The 14,395-nt window shown below is 50.6% G+C and overlaps 1 protein-coding gene across 2 annotated transcripts; it reads right to left on the minus strand.

The window, feature by feature from the left end:
• Positions 1-6,498: 6,498 nt before the first annotated feature.
• Positions 6,499-13,343, minus strand: Dmbx1 (diencephalon/mesencephalon homeobox 1). Of its 2 annotated transcripts, none has more exons than XM_020154837.2 (4): positions 13,192-13,343; positions 9,077-9,272; positions 8,448-8,796; positions 6,499-7,439 (listed from the first exon to the last, which is right to left on the minus strand). In XM_020154837.2, exons 1-4 carry the CDS (start codon positions 13,341-13,343, stop codon positions 6,982-6,984), a joined length of 1,155 nt encoding a protein of 384 aa, XP_020010426.2. In that variant the 3' UTR covers positions 6,499-6,981. The 2 variants fall into 2 exon arrangements, with proteins under 2 accessions (XP_020010426.2, XP_020010428.2); XM_020154839.2 differs by having other exon boundaries at positions 9,077-9,255; positions 13,190-13,343.
• Positions 13,344-14,395: the final 1,052 nt, after the last annotated feature.

Raw genomic sequence — 14,395 nt, forward strand, 5'->3', positions numbered from 1 at the left:
CACTGAGCCCCAACGTACTCAGAGAGGTGTGTAGAAGTACTGTACGTTCTTAGTGGTTTCCCTTCCCATATTCTCAGCTGTCTGGTGAGGCATGGGAATGGAGAGGGAAGCCCCAGCTAGATGGGGAAATGGAGACATTTTGGGCAGAGGAGAGAAGCTTAGGGCTCTCCAAAGCCATAGAAGGGCCTGGTGAATCAGCCAAGGGGGACTACGATGAGAGGACAAGACCAGCTACAGAAGCTGTGGGGCCCATTGCAAAATGAAGATGCAGGACCCCTTGTTGAAATCTAAGGATTTCAAGACGGCCACATCAAAACATCTGGGGCCCTCTGGGCCCAGAGCCCTGTGTGACTCAGTGGGGGTCCTGGGAGGAAGGGAGGGAGAGGACTATGTGTGAGGGGGTAGGCTCAGGACAGCCCATTGGAATGGATTTAGGAGTGGCTGTGGGTGTTCAAGTGGCAGCAAGGCCAGTGTTGGACCCTCAAGGAGGATTGGGGCAGTATCGGCACAAGCAATGGCAGCAATCACTGAGTATCTATAGGGCCCAAGCTAGCCTGACTCCTGAGACAACTGTCTAGAAAGGGTCATTGGAGCCAGCTCTGAGCACTAGGTGGGCTGTCTGAGTGTGAGTAAATCAGCAAGAATGCATGTCTAGGGGTGGGGCAGGTATGTGGGGAGCATCCAGGTGGCAGACTGTGGACTGTGTGTCTGACAGTATATAAGGAGTGTGCTCATACAAGAGCACAAGAGACAAGAGGACAGATGCCCTGGGATTTGTGGTCCATTGTGAACATCAGCATGTCCCCTGGGTGTGTGAGAGAGAATATGTGTGTATGTGTGTTGTGAATGTGGGGGGGGGTATGTGTATAATTGGGAGTGAGTGTGTGTGTGTGTCTGTCTGCTATATCTACATCCCCACCAGCCCTCCTAGACACTGATCCCTGCCACTTTCCCAGTTGTGAGGGGCTCCCAGGTGACAAATCCCTTAGCCTGCCCCAGCCCAGCCCCCAGGCCTTTGTGGGGCCATGTCCCCTCAGAGACACATTCCTGCCCAGCCATAGGGTGGGCAGAGCCACAGAACCACCTCCTAGGCTGCTGGGGTGATCCTGGGGCACTGGTGTCAGGTTCCCAGTGCCCGGGGAGCCCTCCCTCTGCAGCCCTCTGAGGGCCTTTGTTGGAAGTTCAGACAAACTTGTCAGGGGGGCGGGCAGGAGGCCGTCCTAATCGGCTTTCCCAGAAGCAAAAGGAGAATGAGAGATTAGGGGTGGGGGGCTCCAGTCCAGGGCAGCTCTGTGGGAAAGAGATGGGGAGGGAATGCCCAGCCCTAAAGGGACCCATCCACAGCCCTCTCAGCAGGTGTCCTTCCACAAGGGCCCCTAAAGATCCAGATCCCTGGGCTCCCTGGACACCTACTGCATCAGTTTCTCACCCTCCCGCAATGTCTTCTCTTTATCTCATCTGAGACTTCCAGGAAGCAGACTGGGCATGATAAATGGTTCCTATTCAATAGTAGAAGAAACTGAGGACCACAGAGGGCCCACCGTAAGCAGGTTGGGATTGGCTTGTCCTGCCTCCATCAGTAGAATTCTCTTTGTGTCACAGCCAGTGTTTCCTGTAGATTCCAACCTTAAGCTTCTCTCTGTGTCTTCTCATTTAGTAACATGACTTCAACTGCCATCTCTCTGTTGACAACTACCAAGCATGGATTCCAAGGTTAGCCCTGTTCATACCTTGGTTGGTCCATTATGAGCTTGTGGTTCTGGGCAAGCTATTTAACCATCCTTTCCCTTCTTTCTCCATCTGTCAAATGGGAATGATAATAATGCCTACCTCGTAGAGTTTCATGAAGATTAAGTGACTTATTTATAAGGTGCCAGGCACAGAGAAAGTGCTATGTATCTGTCAGATAAAATCCATACCAATAGCAGAGATAGACCCAACATCTTCCGTAGTATATATCAAAGCCTCCCCAAATGCAGCAAACAAAACCAACCTGAGCTCAGTAGCATGCTTTGACACTGAGCCCAGCCCTGGCAGAGTAGAAGTTCTATCTACCTGTAACTTAGCCAGATACCTGAGAGCACCCCTGAGCCCTGCTATCCTGCAGTCACCATGGTGATTTCATCTCCTAAATCTCTCACCAATTGAGCCTTCCTCTCCTCTGTCCTCCCTAGTTCACATTGATGCCACTCTCCTCTCACCGGGACATGAAATAGCTTCCTCTCTGGTCTCCCTGCCTCCAGCTCCTTCACATGAACTACTATGCAATAAAAAAGGGGACACAGTTACTAAAATCTAAGTCTGATCACCCTACTCCTCCACTGGGAACAGCTTCCAATGCCCTAGGCCCTAGCCCCAGGGCTTGAGTCTACAGCCTCAGTTTTCCTTTCCATCCTCATCCACAGATACCACCCTACTGTCCTCTAGTGCCACCCAGACAGGACCCTTGCTCTTCCAGGACTCAGAGGCTCAGTCTGTCAGCTTGGATGAACTGTGCCTGACCCAAGACACCTTCCCTCTGGCCCTCCTAGTGAACACTGACCACTGGGACGCAGGTCTCAAGTTTCCTTCCCAACGGGCTTTTCTGACCTTCCAGGTTGGACTAGAGACCTCTTTTGTGTTGCCACAGTTCCCTATTTTTGAATCTTAAATCATCCTATATTGTACTATCAGGGCACATTTTTCTTACTTGTTTCAGTGCACCCAGTGCTCAGCACAGGGCTAGGTATACAGCAGGTGCTCAGTCAACACTGAGTGAATGAGTGATCTGAACTGCAGTGTTACCAGAGTACTTCTCTGCCAAGGAAGGTGTGTCCCTCAAAGTTGAGGTATGTGGGAGGTACTAGGCAGCTCAGGGAGGTTGAGGGAGCAATGGGAGATTTGAGGCTGATATTTGATACTTCAGCCCCTCCCAGGGAGGCAGGGAAGAGAGGGGGGAGAAGGGAGATGTACCCCGCCCTAATCCTCAGCTCCACTAGGGGAGAGAGGAATGTGGCTCCTGGGGTCACAGCAACCAGGTAAGTAAGAAGGTGAGGGCCCCCGCCTCTGGAAAGCCCAGCGGACAGCCCCCTCCATTCTATTCAGGCTTGCTGGGGTTCTCCTAAGAGACAGGCCTCAAAGAGGTCTCTCAAGCCCCAGGTCCCTGCAGCACCACCCCTCTTGGCAAGAGGCCCTGTGCAGTCACTATGGTACTCAAGAAGGGAGGTGGGGCCAGGACAGTGAAGACCTCTATGCCTCTTTTTCTTGAAATGCAGCAGGAAGAACAGCAAGAATTTCTGAGTTACGCATTTTTTTCCTGCAATTATCGCCAATATATACAGTCTCAGTCTCCCACTCTCTCCTGCTTATGCGTGAGCCCAAACACACGCAAATGCCAGCAGGCATACAGGAACTCACAGCATAAGTTCTCATGTCTACATGTAGACTTCCAACAAAACATGCACCTCACTATTGCAGTAATTCCCTCTTTAAGCCCTGCCTGCTCACCTCTGAGGAAAATGAGCTCACTCCCTGTGTAGGCTGCCTGTTGCAACTCTGGCAACAGATCAAATGTCCCTTCCTGTCATTCTTCTTGCTTGTGGTTTCCCATAGAATCCCTTGCCTCTCTCCATCCTGGAGAACTATCCCAGGTATCCCTATGAACATCTCCAGGTATCCCTATGCCTGGTGTCTCTTGCCCAGGCTGCCCTGCCACCCGTGCTTGGTTGAACCCCAAATAGCCCAGAGAAGATGGAGCCCTCCCCCATCTTCTGCTCCCCCATTACCCCTCCAGTGTAGCACACTAGCTCTAGATTGGTGAAAGCCACGGAGACAGCTACAAGGCAGCCTGGGAGTGGCCAAGGTCACGGGTAGACCTGCCTCATATTCATTGCCCTCAGTGGTGGTGGAAAGGCACTAAACAGACTTTGAGACATCTGCTGCTCAGTCCACTTCCAGATATCTCTAGGAATGAACATGGATCAAGGGCTATGCTGCCAGGTTCTCTTTTTATTAGCCAAGTAGGACAAAGAACAGATCACAACAGCACAGGAAGTAAGACCAACAGACAGACAGATACACTGGACAGAGTGTCATGCTGCACTACACGGAGAGCAGGGCAGGGAAAAGAGGGTAGTTTGAGTCTTGTTTCTTCAACTAACAGAATAAATAAATGCAGTACACAGCGTTTTTGCCATGGGCTGGCACAAGTCTAAGCACAAATGGTCACACAATGGCTGGTTTGGAAAGCAGTCTGTACAGCCCACCAGCCTCAGAGTCAAGGTGGGGACCAAGCCCCTAGACCACGCCCTGGGGAAGTGAGGAAGCAGAGAAAGGGAAACCTCAAATACAAGGGAGAAGGGAAGCATGAGGCTTTCCTGGAAGCAACAGTCAGGCTTTGAGCCTCAGGCTCTTGGTCCTCATGGTGGCCTAGCAGGCCTGGGAGAGGTTCCAGCATCAGTGTCCAGTGTGTGGACCTACCAAAGCTCATGCTCTATAATTCTTTAAAGACATACATGGTTACCTCCCTCAGGGTCACTCTCCTCTTGCTCGCTAGCTGTTTTCAATGCCTGAGGCTGGTTTCCTAAACTAGTTCGGGATCCCCCAAGGGCAGGGGCCACATGTACCTTCCCTGCCTTCTCTGGGCTTGCAGGTTTGGGTCAACTAAATAAGAGAAGTGTTGACAAAACTCTGAGAACCAGGATGAGGCTAAGGGGGACAAGTCTCCCTCCATGACAGAAAATGACTCTAGGCAATCTTATCCATTAGGAAGTCAGGGGAGGCTTTCAGGAGGAAGTGGTAATTTCTAGGCCCAGTGACAGTCATTTGCACTCAGGGACAGACAAAAAGCTTCAGCCTCCCTATGCCTGGTCCAGATGAGATGTTTGGGTTTTTTTAATGTTTGTTTCAGAAACAGAACTTCCTACAGCTGACCACAGAGGACAATCAATTGCTCATGGGCCATAGAACCCCTACCAACCAAAACCCCTTCTGTCTCTCCCAGAGTCTTTGCCAACTTTTCCTGCCCTTGCCTGAGTCTTTCCTCCTCTGATGCTCCCATGGCCTTGAACTCACCTTCCAAATTTCAGGTCCCAGCCAAACACCCCCAGTTTAGAAACTCTCAGCTTCCTGCCTTAGTGCTTGCTGCATGAAGTGGGGTAGGAGCCTGGATTCCAGGCCCTTCCTTCCCACTCCTCATGAAGCCAGCCACCCCCTGTCCATGGTCCATTTACTTTCACTTCCCCTGCTTTGCTCAAATAATTTTCCTTGCCCAAGTCACCCTCCTTACTTTTTCCTGTCCATCTGCCCCAGTACAGACTGGTCTCAAGTATGATTGGCATTGATTGCTCTTCAGGCCAGTGCACCAACTGGTACGGGAAACAAGCCACAGAAACCTTGAACCTGGCTTTCAGCTTCTCTCAGCAGGGGGTAGAGGGTTCAATGGCAAGCCCAAAGGGTTAGGGATCATGACCAGGAATCTGTCCAAGCCATCCCCCTCCCTCCAACCATAGGCATGGAAATGGGATGACCCCCAAGGCTGGCACTGGAACTCAAGAAAAGCAGGATCAAATTCAGATTATCTGACCTAGAAGGGAACTACTACACTTACTGGGAAATGGAGGCAGTGTCCACAAAGAGGCTTGTACATACAAGACTCATTGCTCTGCAACAAGGCAACAGTAATGTGCTTCTGAAAGCTTTTTTGTTGTTATTGTTAAGTTTAACTAAAAGCTTCTGTCCGGCAAGGTTGAGAGCACAGAATGTTGGAGCTGGACAGGATGTTATAGGCCAACTAATCTAAACATGGAAATGGTCCAGAGAGGTTCTAGACTTCCCCAAGATCACACCTCCATGAAAGGGAATCTGCTGAGCAGAGTTACCTGGCCATAATAGGAACACACGTTTCTATGCCAGTGACTTATCTGGTCAGAAGTCCCTACTTCCATAACTGACTCTAGGAGGCCAGGAGAAGCGGAGATCATGTGTGACTCCAGTCAGTCCTGGGTGAATGCTAGCATGGGGTCCCAGGCGTTGGAAGAAGATATACAGGCTGAGATAATGGCCATTCTTCTGCCCACCCAGCCTGACTACTATGTCCACTCCCCTCTCCTCAATTTGGGGGAGCCAGGACCTCAAAGCTGAGAAAAGAGGAAAGAAAGTGACTTGTGACCTCCTCCAGATGTCAGGTGAGTGTGGGGGCCAGAGTTACTTCCTGCCTGCCACTCCAGGGTCTCCATCTAGAGCCGTGTTGCTTTTGGTGGCATGGAAAGGAATAGCTGCCTAGAGAGGGTGCAGGTGGGGAGAAGAGACAGGCAGGTGGAGAAGCAGGAGGGGAGAAGAGGAGAGAAGCAGGAAGAGGCAAAATTACTAAAACCACAGCCCCAAACAAAACACAGCTTGGGAATCAACAATACCATCACAGCCAGCACAAAGGAAGAAACCAGGGACAAAAGAAAGAGACACAGGAGAAAGATCAGGGTGGTAAAGATGGAGAAGGACAGGGAGCAGGACAGAGGCAGGGTGTGAGGGCATGGGAGATCAAGGGAAGAAGGAAAGCAGTGGGGAGGGACAGGACTGTAGTGAGCTGTGAAAGCTGCAGGTAGAAGCAAGGGTGACAGTGGAGAAGAGACGGGAACAGGGCAAGGGACCTGGGGCAGGCAGTGCCTGAAAATATAGCTTTATATATTTATATTTATATCTCACAATCCACAACTCAACTTACTAGAGGGCAGAAAGAGAGGGAGGAGGCAATGCCGAGGAGGAGATCTAACCAGCTGCTCATCTCCTCCTCATTTGGCCTCTACAGGATCCAAACAGGGCCATGCACAGAGTACGTAGGGTTCACCTGGGGCCAGGGTTCTGAGGAAGGGGGACAGAGCAAAGACTCCAGGGCCCAGGATCTCTGGGCTCCCAAATTTAACTCTTGAGAGCCTTGGGCAGGGGACAATCATGGGGCTGGGAAAGGGGCACCTAAGACCCCTGGCTGGGTTGGAGGCCTGTCAGTCAGTTGGGCAGTGTGTCCAGTCCCAGGGAAGCTGCATGCTGCTTGGCCCGGAGCCGCAGGTTCTCGATGCTTGTGGTTTTACTGTTCAGGGCAGCTGAGGCAGGTGCCAGGCTTGCAGGGGGTGCAGGCAGCAGTGGGGACCCCCACACACCCTGGTGGGCAGCAGCAGCTGCTGACAGGGACTGGTAGTAGGATTGGCAGTGCAGTGAGCCCAGCGGGACCATGTTGACACCCAAGTAGGGCACAGCAGCAGCTGCAGCGGCAGCAGCAGCAGCAGGAGCTGGACCCCCCACTTCAAAAGATGAGTAGTGCACCAGGTTGTTGGTTGCTGCCATGTGCTGGCGAAACTGCTCCTGCAGACGGAAGAGGCTCAGTGGGGATGAGGAGTAGGAGTGGGAGGGGCCCAGGAGGCTGCCCCCAGGGCCTGCAGAAGCTAGGGCCAGGCTGCCTGGGGAATCTGTAAGGAGAGAACAAGAACCAGGTACTCAGGACAGGGGAATGGCCGGTGAGAAGGGGCTCCCTCAGCTTCCCATTCCCGTGGCCCTGTAGACAAGACAGGTTTTGGCTGAAACCATCTCCATCCCCGTCAGCCAGGGCACACCCCAAAGTGTTGTTCAGAATCCTGGGAGGGATCCTGAGTCCTTGGGGAAGCCCCTTTATCTTTTCAAGGGCTCTCATCCTCTCCCTCCAGCTCTCAGCTCACAGTCCCTATCCTTTCCCTGCCTGTGCTTGGGGTTTGTATCTGAAATATGCCTCATGCCAGAGCTCTGTTCCTTCATGAACACAGCTAGGGATGGGAGACTCCAGCCCAGCGCAGCCCTGTGGGAAAGAGATGGGGAGAGGGTACTCAGCCATGAAATGATGCATCCTCTAGACCCTTTCAGCAGGTCCCCTTCCACAAGGACTTCTAACAAACCAGATCCCTAAGCTGAAAGAAATTGGGCCAAGGCCTAAAAAAAGCAGGAATTCAGGGAGAAGTCTGCCACATATGGGAATCTTAGGTACCAAGATGGCATTCACCCAGCATACACTCATACATCTATACTAGTTGTTAAAATATTGGAATTCTTCAATATTCTGAAGTGATGGGATCTAAGCAGCCTCTCACTTCTCTCACTTCTTCCCATTTGGTTGCTCTATAGTGTCCAAGCAGACCAAGCAGAGAATGTGTGGGTTTCATCTGGGCTGAGGCTCTGAGGAAGGAACCCTCCCAAGTATCCCTTCCTGTCTCCTATTCCCTTTCCCAGACCCCTCTAGATCTTCCCATGACTCAGCAACTAAAGAGTGAACATCTGGCACAGGCCCACTATAGCCAGTTCTTTCTAATCAGTCATGCCTCTCAGTGCCAATTGTTGACTAGCCTGTGCTCCGACCCACATCAAATACCCCATTCCCTGTCAAGCTAGAACCACTTGTGCTCCCTGAACTGGGACCCCAGCCTGCTGCAGTGCCTCCCAAGCCTTACCTGCCTTGGGGCTGCCCCTCTTGCAGCCCAGAGACTTGCTTTCAGCCCCAGGGCTCTTCTCAACTTTGGGGTCCTCAGCTCCAGCTCTGGGGTCCTCCTCACGGTCTGGCTGATCCTCAGGGGCTGACTCACTGGCCGACTGTTCTGACAGGCTTAGGTGAAGCTCGGCAGGGGGGTCACCACTGGGCAGACTGGGGGGCTGCTCCATCTCCAGCTGGGGGTCTGGGGTTGGGGCCTCAGTCTTGCCTTCCCCATGGGAGCCTTCAGCCTCCTTCTGCTTCTGGAGCTGTTCCTTCTGCAAGCTGCGCTGCTTCTTCCGGAACTTGGCCCTGCGGTTCTTGAACCACACCTGCAGCCAAGGAGAGGAGTATTTGAAGGTGGGGAGGAAAGAAGTGAGGTTGTAGTGGAGGTGGGTATTCTGGGGGAAGATGTAGGTGATACACTGCCCTCCAACCCTCTAGGAAACCTTTCCACATCTTTTCCAAATTACCCCTCCGATTGCTGAAGGCATCAACGGAGGTTAAGAGTGCACCATGTTACCTAGGAGTAAATACTGCCTCCTAGGTAACAGGGAGCCAGAGGATGGGCTGGTGCTTGTCTGCAAGGTATATTAGAAGAGCTGACCCTACCTGTACCCGGGCCTCAGGCAAGTTGGTACACATGGCCAGTCTCTCACGCATCACCACATCTGGGTAATGAGTCTTCTGGAAGGTCTTTTCCAGGGCCTCAAGCTGCTGAGCTGTGAACGCAGTACGGCTACGACGTTGTTTGCGGTGCTGGGAGCCATAGCGGGCCTCCAAGATGATGTCTTGAAATGTACAGCCGTTGGAGGGCAAGGAGAGGGGGCCCATTTAATTATGGGAAATACATTTTGAACCTTATCCTGCTCTGACCCACTCCAGACACCAAGGCAACTGCCAGAGGTGACCCCTGGCCCTTTTACCCTTGGTAATCACCTATGTCCACAACTGGGTTTTCAAAATCTCTCCACCCTGTTGTCCACTATGAGGACCACAGAGGTCTAATTCATCTCCAGGAATAGCTGTCAGGCATGTGATTGAGGGGCCTTGGACATGGGGAGGTGGCTGTTGCCCTAAGATCCTTAAGTCTCAAGATACTGGACTAAGCCGAGCATGGGGGTGCATGTCTGTAATCCTAGCTACTCAGGAGATAGAGGTATGAGGATCAAGGTCCGGGCAAAAGCTGAAGACTCTATCTGAAAAATAAACTAAAGTGGTGGAGTCCTTGACTAGCAAGTGTAAGGGTCTGAGTTCAATCCAAGGGTCTGAGTTCAATCTACAGTCCCACTAAAAAAAGAAAAAATACTGGGATGGGCATTGTGGATCACATCTATAATCACAGCACTCAGGAGGATTATGAGTTTGAGGTTAGTCTGAGTTATCTAGCCTAGGCTACATAATGAGATCCTCTCTTAAAAGAAAAAGACCAAATTCTATGAGTATAATATTCTGAGATGACACAATGCTGATAGTCTGAAAAATCAGTCACAATAGTTCTCAACCCTATGGCTCTTAGATTCTGGCTATTAAAGCTTCTCTAGCATCAGAATGTTGGCCCCTGACCAAGTAAAGCCAGGCTCATCTCAAGGCCTAGTTAGGAGAGGTCTGACAGACCTTTATTCCCTGTCCTCTGCATCAAATTTCACTTCCCATGTTGGCCTCTGACGCCATTGTTCCCATTGCTGTGTTTCCTAAGAAGAAAGCCTGAGTTGCTGGCAGGGCCTTCAGAGCTCAGGAAAAAGTTTGTTGTACCCAATCTTGACCTTTTTGGCTGCCTCCCCAAGGACAGAAGGACAAGGAGACAAGTTCTCAATGCTGCAAGCTTGGAGGGGAATAAGACTGGGGGACCATTAATTTCAGATTTGCCTACATGTCTGGTAACAGGGAAACCAGCCAGAATAGTATCTACCTAGGATTGGTGTCCAGCCTCTAATCCTTTTGCCTGACTGGTGCCTGGAGGCTGGACTGTAACCTCCCTCCTCTGCCTCCTACCTCACTGTCTGTGCTGAAGGGAACACACTGTCTATGCCCTGTCTATGTGAATGGAACCTAGGTTGTCTCAGCTTCTGCACAGAGCTGGAGTCCTCTCCTTGCACTCCAGGGGTTGGGGAAGCATCCACAACACCCTAAAGCAGGAGACAACTGGATATACTGGAAGCCCCAGACTTTGGGATGCTCCTTCTTCAGTTTAAAGGAGTCCTGAACCCCTTACAAACTGGCCCTAATCCTAGCCCAGACAAAGCCCTGAGATCATGAGTGTTACCTTTAGGGCAAGGGAGGCAGTGGGGACCATTTAGTCATGTTATCCCTAGTCTAGTCTGGGAACCACATTGCAGCATCCTGCTGCTGGCTCTAGGGATTACAAAAGGTGGGATGGTCACAGAAGAAGCCAAACTCCCTGTGCCATAGACAGAGCTTCTCGTGGAAAGTAGGATGGGGCTCATCTCCCTCTTTTTTGACAGTACTGGGAGTTGAAATCAGGGTCTCACACTTGTTAAGCAGACACTCCTCTCTACTAATTCCCTCCTTAAAAGTCAGAAGCTGGGTATGGTGGCATAGCCTGTCATCCAGGCTACATGGGAGGCTGAGATTGGGAGGATCACAAGTTGAGGCTAGCCCAGGCAAAAAGTTCATGAAACCCTATCTCAACTAATAGCTGGTGCCATGGTACATGCCTGTCATCCTAAACTACATGGGTGGCTGAGATGGGGGCGGGTATCAATTCCAGGCCAGCTCAGGCAAAAAAGTTTGCAAGAGAATTATGGAAGGCCACGCTGAACACCCCAGTTTCTCTGCCCCTACCAGTTGACTTGATCCTCTGTCCCTGACTCCTTTTCTGTTTTCTGGTCCTTCAGTCCTGGAACATGGTCATGGGTTAATGTCACCACAAGTAGGACATAGGGCATTCACTCCAAACCAGGGAAGTAACCATAGCTGGAGCAGGACTGTACCCACCATCCCCACACCAGACACTAGTCCCCATGCTGATCTAGAAAATGTGACCGGGGCTCCATTTTATTCACTGAGTCCTGGCGTAGTCTATAGGAGTGGGACTGACCACCACATCCTCCCTGCCAGGCTGCCACCCCTATGCAAGCAAAGTCCTCAGACTCCATTCCATTTCTGTGCCCTGGCTTCTGCTAGTCCTTCCTCCTTGCTGTGCCTTTTAAAGATCTGGTTCCTGCTCCATGGCCTGCAGAAAGCCCTCCCTGACTGCAGATCTCAGGTGCCCTACTATTGGTCCAGGCCACACTCCTTTTGCTGTGTCCTCTAATGGGTCTTGTGGGTACCTGATCTCCCTAGGAGTTCAATGAAGACCACCTGGCACAGGCCGGGGATAGAGTGGGATGAGTGCCATCACCTCCCTAGAAATTAAGCTTGCCACCTATGTCATTGAATCCTTCTCATAGCTACTGTTATTGTTTAGATAAAAGACGGCCCCAAAGGCTCACGTGTTAAAAGGTTGGTCCCCAGCCATTGGTGCTATTGAGAGATACTGGATCATGAGAGTGCTAGCCTCATCAATGGCTTAATATATTGATGAGTTCATAGCTGAATGGACTATTAGAAGATGGGGTCTAGTGGAAGAAGTAGGTCACTGGGAGCATATCTTTGAAGGATATATTTTATGCCTAGACCCTCCCCCCTCTCTTCCTGTCACAAGTAAGTAGTTTTGCTCCACCATACCCTCTCCACCATGATGTTCTGCCTCAATACAAGCCCACAGCAATGGAGCTGGACAACCACAGACTGAAACATCTGAAACTGTGAGGAAAAACAAATCTTTCCTCCTTTTAAATTGTTTCTCTCAGGTATTTTGCCACAGTGATGAAAGACTAAACTGACCCACAAACCCACCGAAGAAGTAGTCAAGGCAAAATCAGTTGAACCAGGAGTTGGGGATGCCAGGCTGAAGCTCCCTCCTGAATGTTTGGTACTATGGGTGTTAAGTACTACCAACTTCTGAGCTCTGCCAGGCTCTGCTCACCACTTGGCATGTGTTATCTCAAATAATCTCTCAACCATCCTTTGGGCTGGGCACTACCACTTTCCCAGGGGAACCTGAAGCTCAAAGAAGAGAAGTGAGTGGGCAGACTCTGATGAACAGAAGCCTGTTCCTCCACAGTTTTAGCCATAATGTCATGTTCCAACCCACTCTCTCCCATATTTAACTTCTTTGAGCCTCGGTTTCCTTGTCTATAAAATTGGCATGTACCCTCTTCATGGGAATTGAATGGTTTGATGCAGAAACAGAGAGAGAGAGAGAGACAGAGAGAGCCTTACATGGTGCCTGGTCCACCTATGCCTGCAGTCTCCTCCCCAGAGCACTCCAGCTCTCTTCCAGCTACTTCCCAGCTATAGTCCTCTGAGCTAACACAATACCCTCCTGCTTGGTCTCTTCATCTGTGAGACCAGGCTTAATGGATTCCTCCCTTGCAGTCTTGTTATGGGAAGTTGAAGACATAGGGCAGTTCCAGGACCCAGCATTGTTCTGGCATACAAGGGGTGCTCCCAAGTATTTAGATTTTGTATAAGCACTACTGAAGTGAGCACAAGGCACAGATTTTGAATTGCTACCTCTCTTGTGTTGCTAAGTGATCCAGGGCTTTCTTGAACACCCTGAGTAAGCTGACTGGTGCTCACTCCTCTCTTTGCTTTCTGGAGCTTCCTCCCCCAGCCATCAGGGTCCTGTTCCCATGGTTTGGTTCCCAGGGCCCTTACCAGCCAGGCGCTCAGCCAGTGTAAGTGCGTGCACTGATGGCCGGTAGTCCGGAGCGTGCTGGGCCTGCTGGGCTGCCTGCTGGTGCAGGTTATACATGGCGCTGAGCGAGTTCATGGCATGCAGGGAGTAGCCATTCACCCCGTAGTGCTGCATGGCGGCATCCGCCTGCAGACAGGGAGAAAGGAAAGGGAACGTGAGGCAGGGCTATTGGAATTTATCCTGGGAGAGATCTCACCTCAGTCTAGAATCTAGATGTCCTTCTTTCCCCCCAAGAGCTTCAGCCTCCTCATCAGAAAATGGCCTGTCTTGCCCACACAGGGCTCCTGAACGTATTCTTTCATTCATCCCCTCATCCAGTGATTCTTTATTCTCAGCAAATCTCCAAAAAACAAGCAGGCCAAGAATAACAAACCCCATTTGCAGATGAGTCTACTGAGGCTTAGAGAAAGAACAGTGACATGTTGAGGCCACCAGACTTTCCAAGACCTATCCCTCCTCATGCTACAGCAGCCTCATTCTTTTATGACCAGAGTAGTGTTTAATGCCCCGGGCTTTAAAGTCAGATTACCTGGGCTGGACTCTTAACTCTGCCACCTCAGAGCTTTGTGGCTTTAAGCAAGTCAATTAAATTCTTACCCTCAGTTTCTCCATTTGCAAAATGGTATTAACAACAGTGCTGATCTCCTGGGTTTGCTGTAAGGATTAAGAGAGCCTTTTTAATAGAGCCTGGTGTACTATGTGCTCAAAAATGTTAGTCTTAGGCCCAACATGGTGGTGGTGAATACCTGTAATCCCAGCATTCAGGAGGCTGAGGCAGGAGGGTTGTAAATTTGAGGCCACCCTTGGCTATAAAGCAAGACCCTGTCTCAAAAACGCAAATAAACAAGAAAAGTTAGACTTTGTGATTGCCCAATCCATTTCTGTCTTATGCTACTGTCTCTTCATTCCATTCCCTAAGCACTTACTCATGTGTGTATTCATTGATTTACTCGCACACATATTTATTCAACCAACACCCATTAAGGCCCCTGGAGCCAAGTGAAAGCTAGATTCCCCACTGAGGCATTCACTCTGATTACAGTAGATTAAAACCCTAACATGCTGCACAGTCATAAGAATACTGTTTGTTACACATTCACTGGCATTATTTTCTTACTTTTTTCTTTTTCTCTCTTTTTTTTTATGTACTGGGGTTTGAACTCAGG

Source organism: Castor canadensis, chromosome 7, assembly GCF_047511655.1.
Source record: "Castor canadensis chromosome 7, mCasCan1.hap1v2, whole genome shotgun sequence".
Lineage (NCBI taxonomy): Eukaryota > Metazoa > Chordata > Mammalia > Rodentia > Castoridae > Castor > Castor canadensis.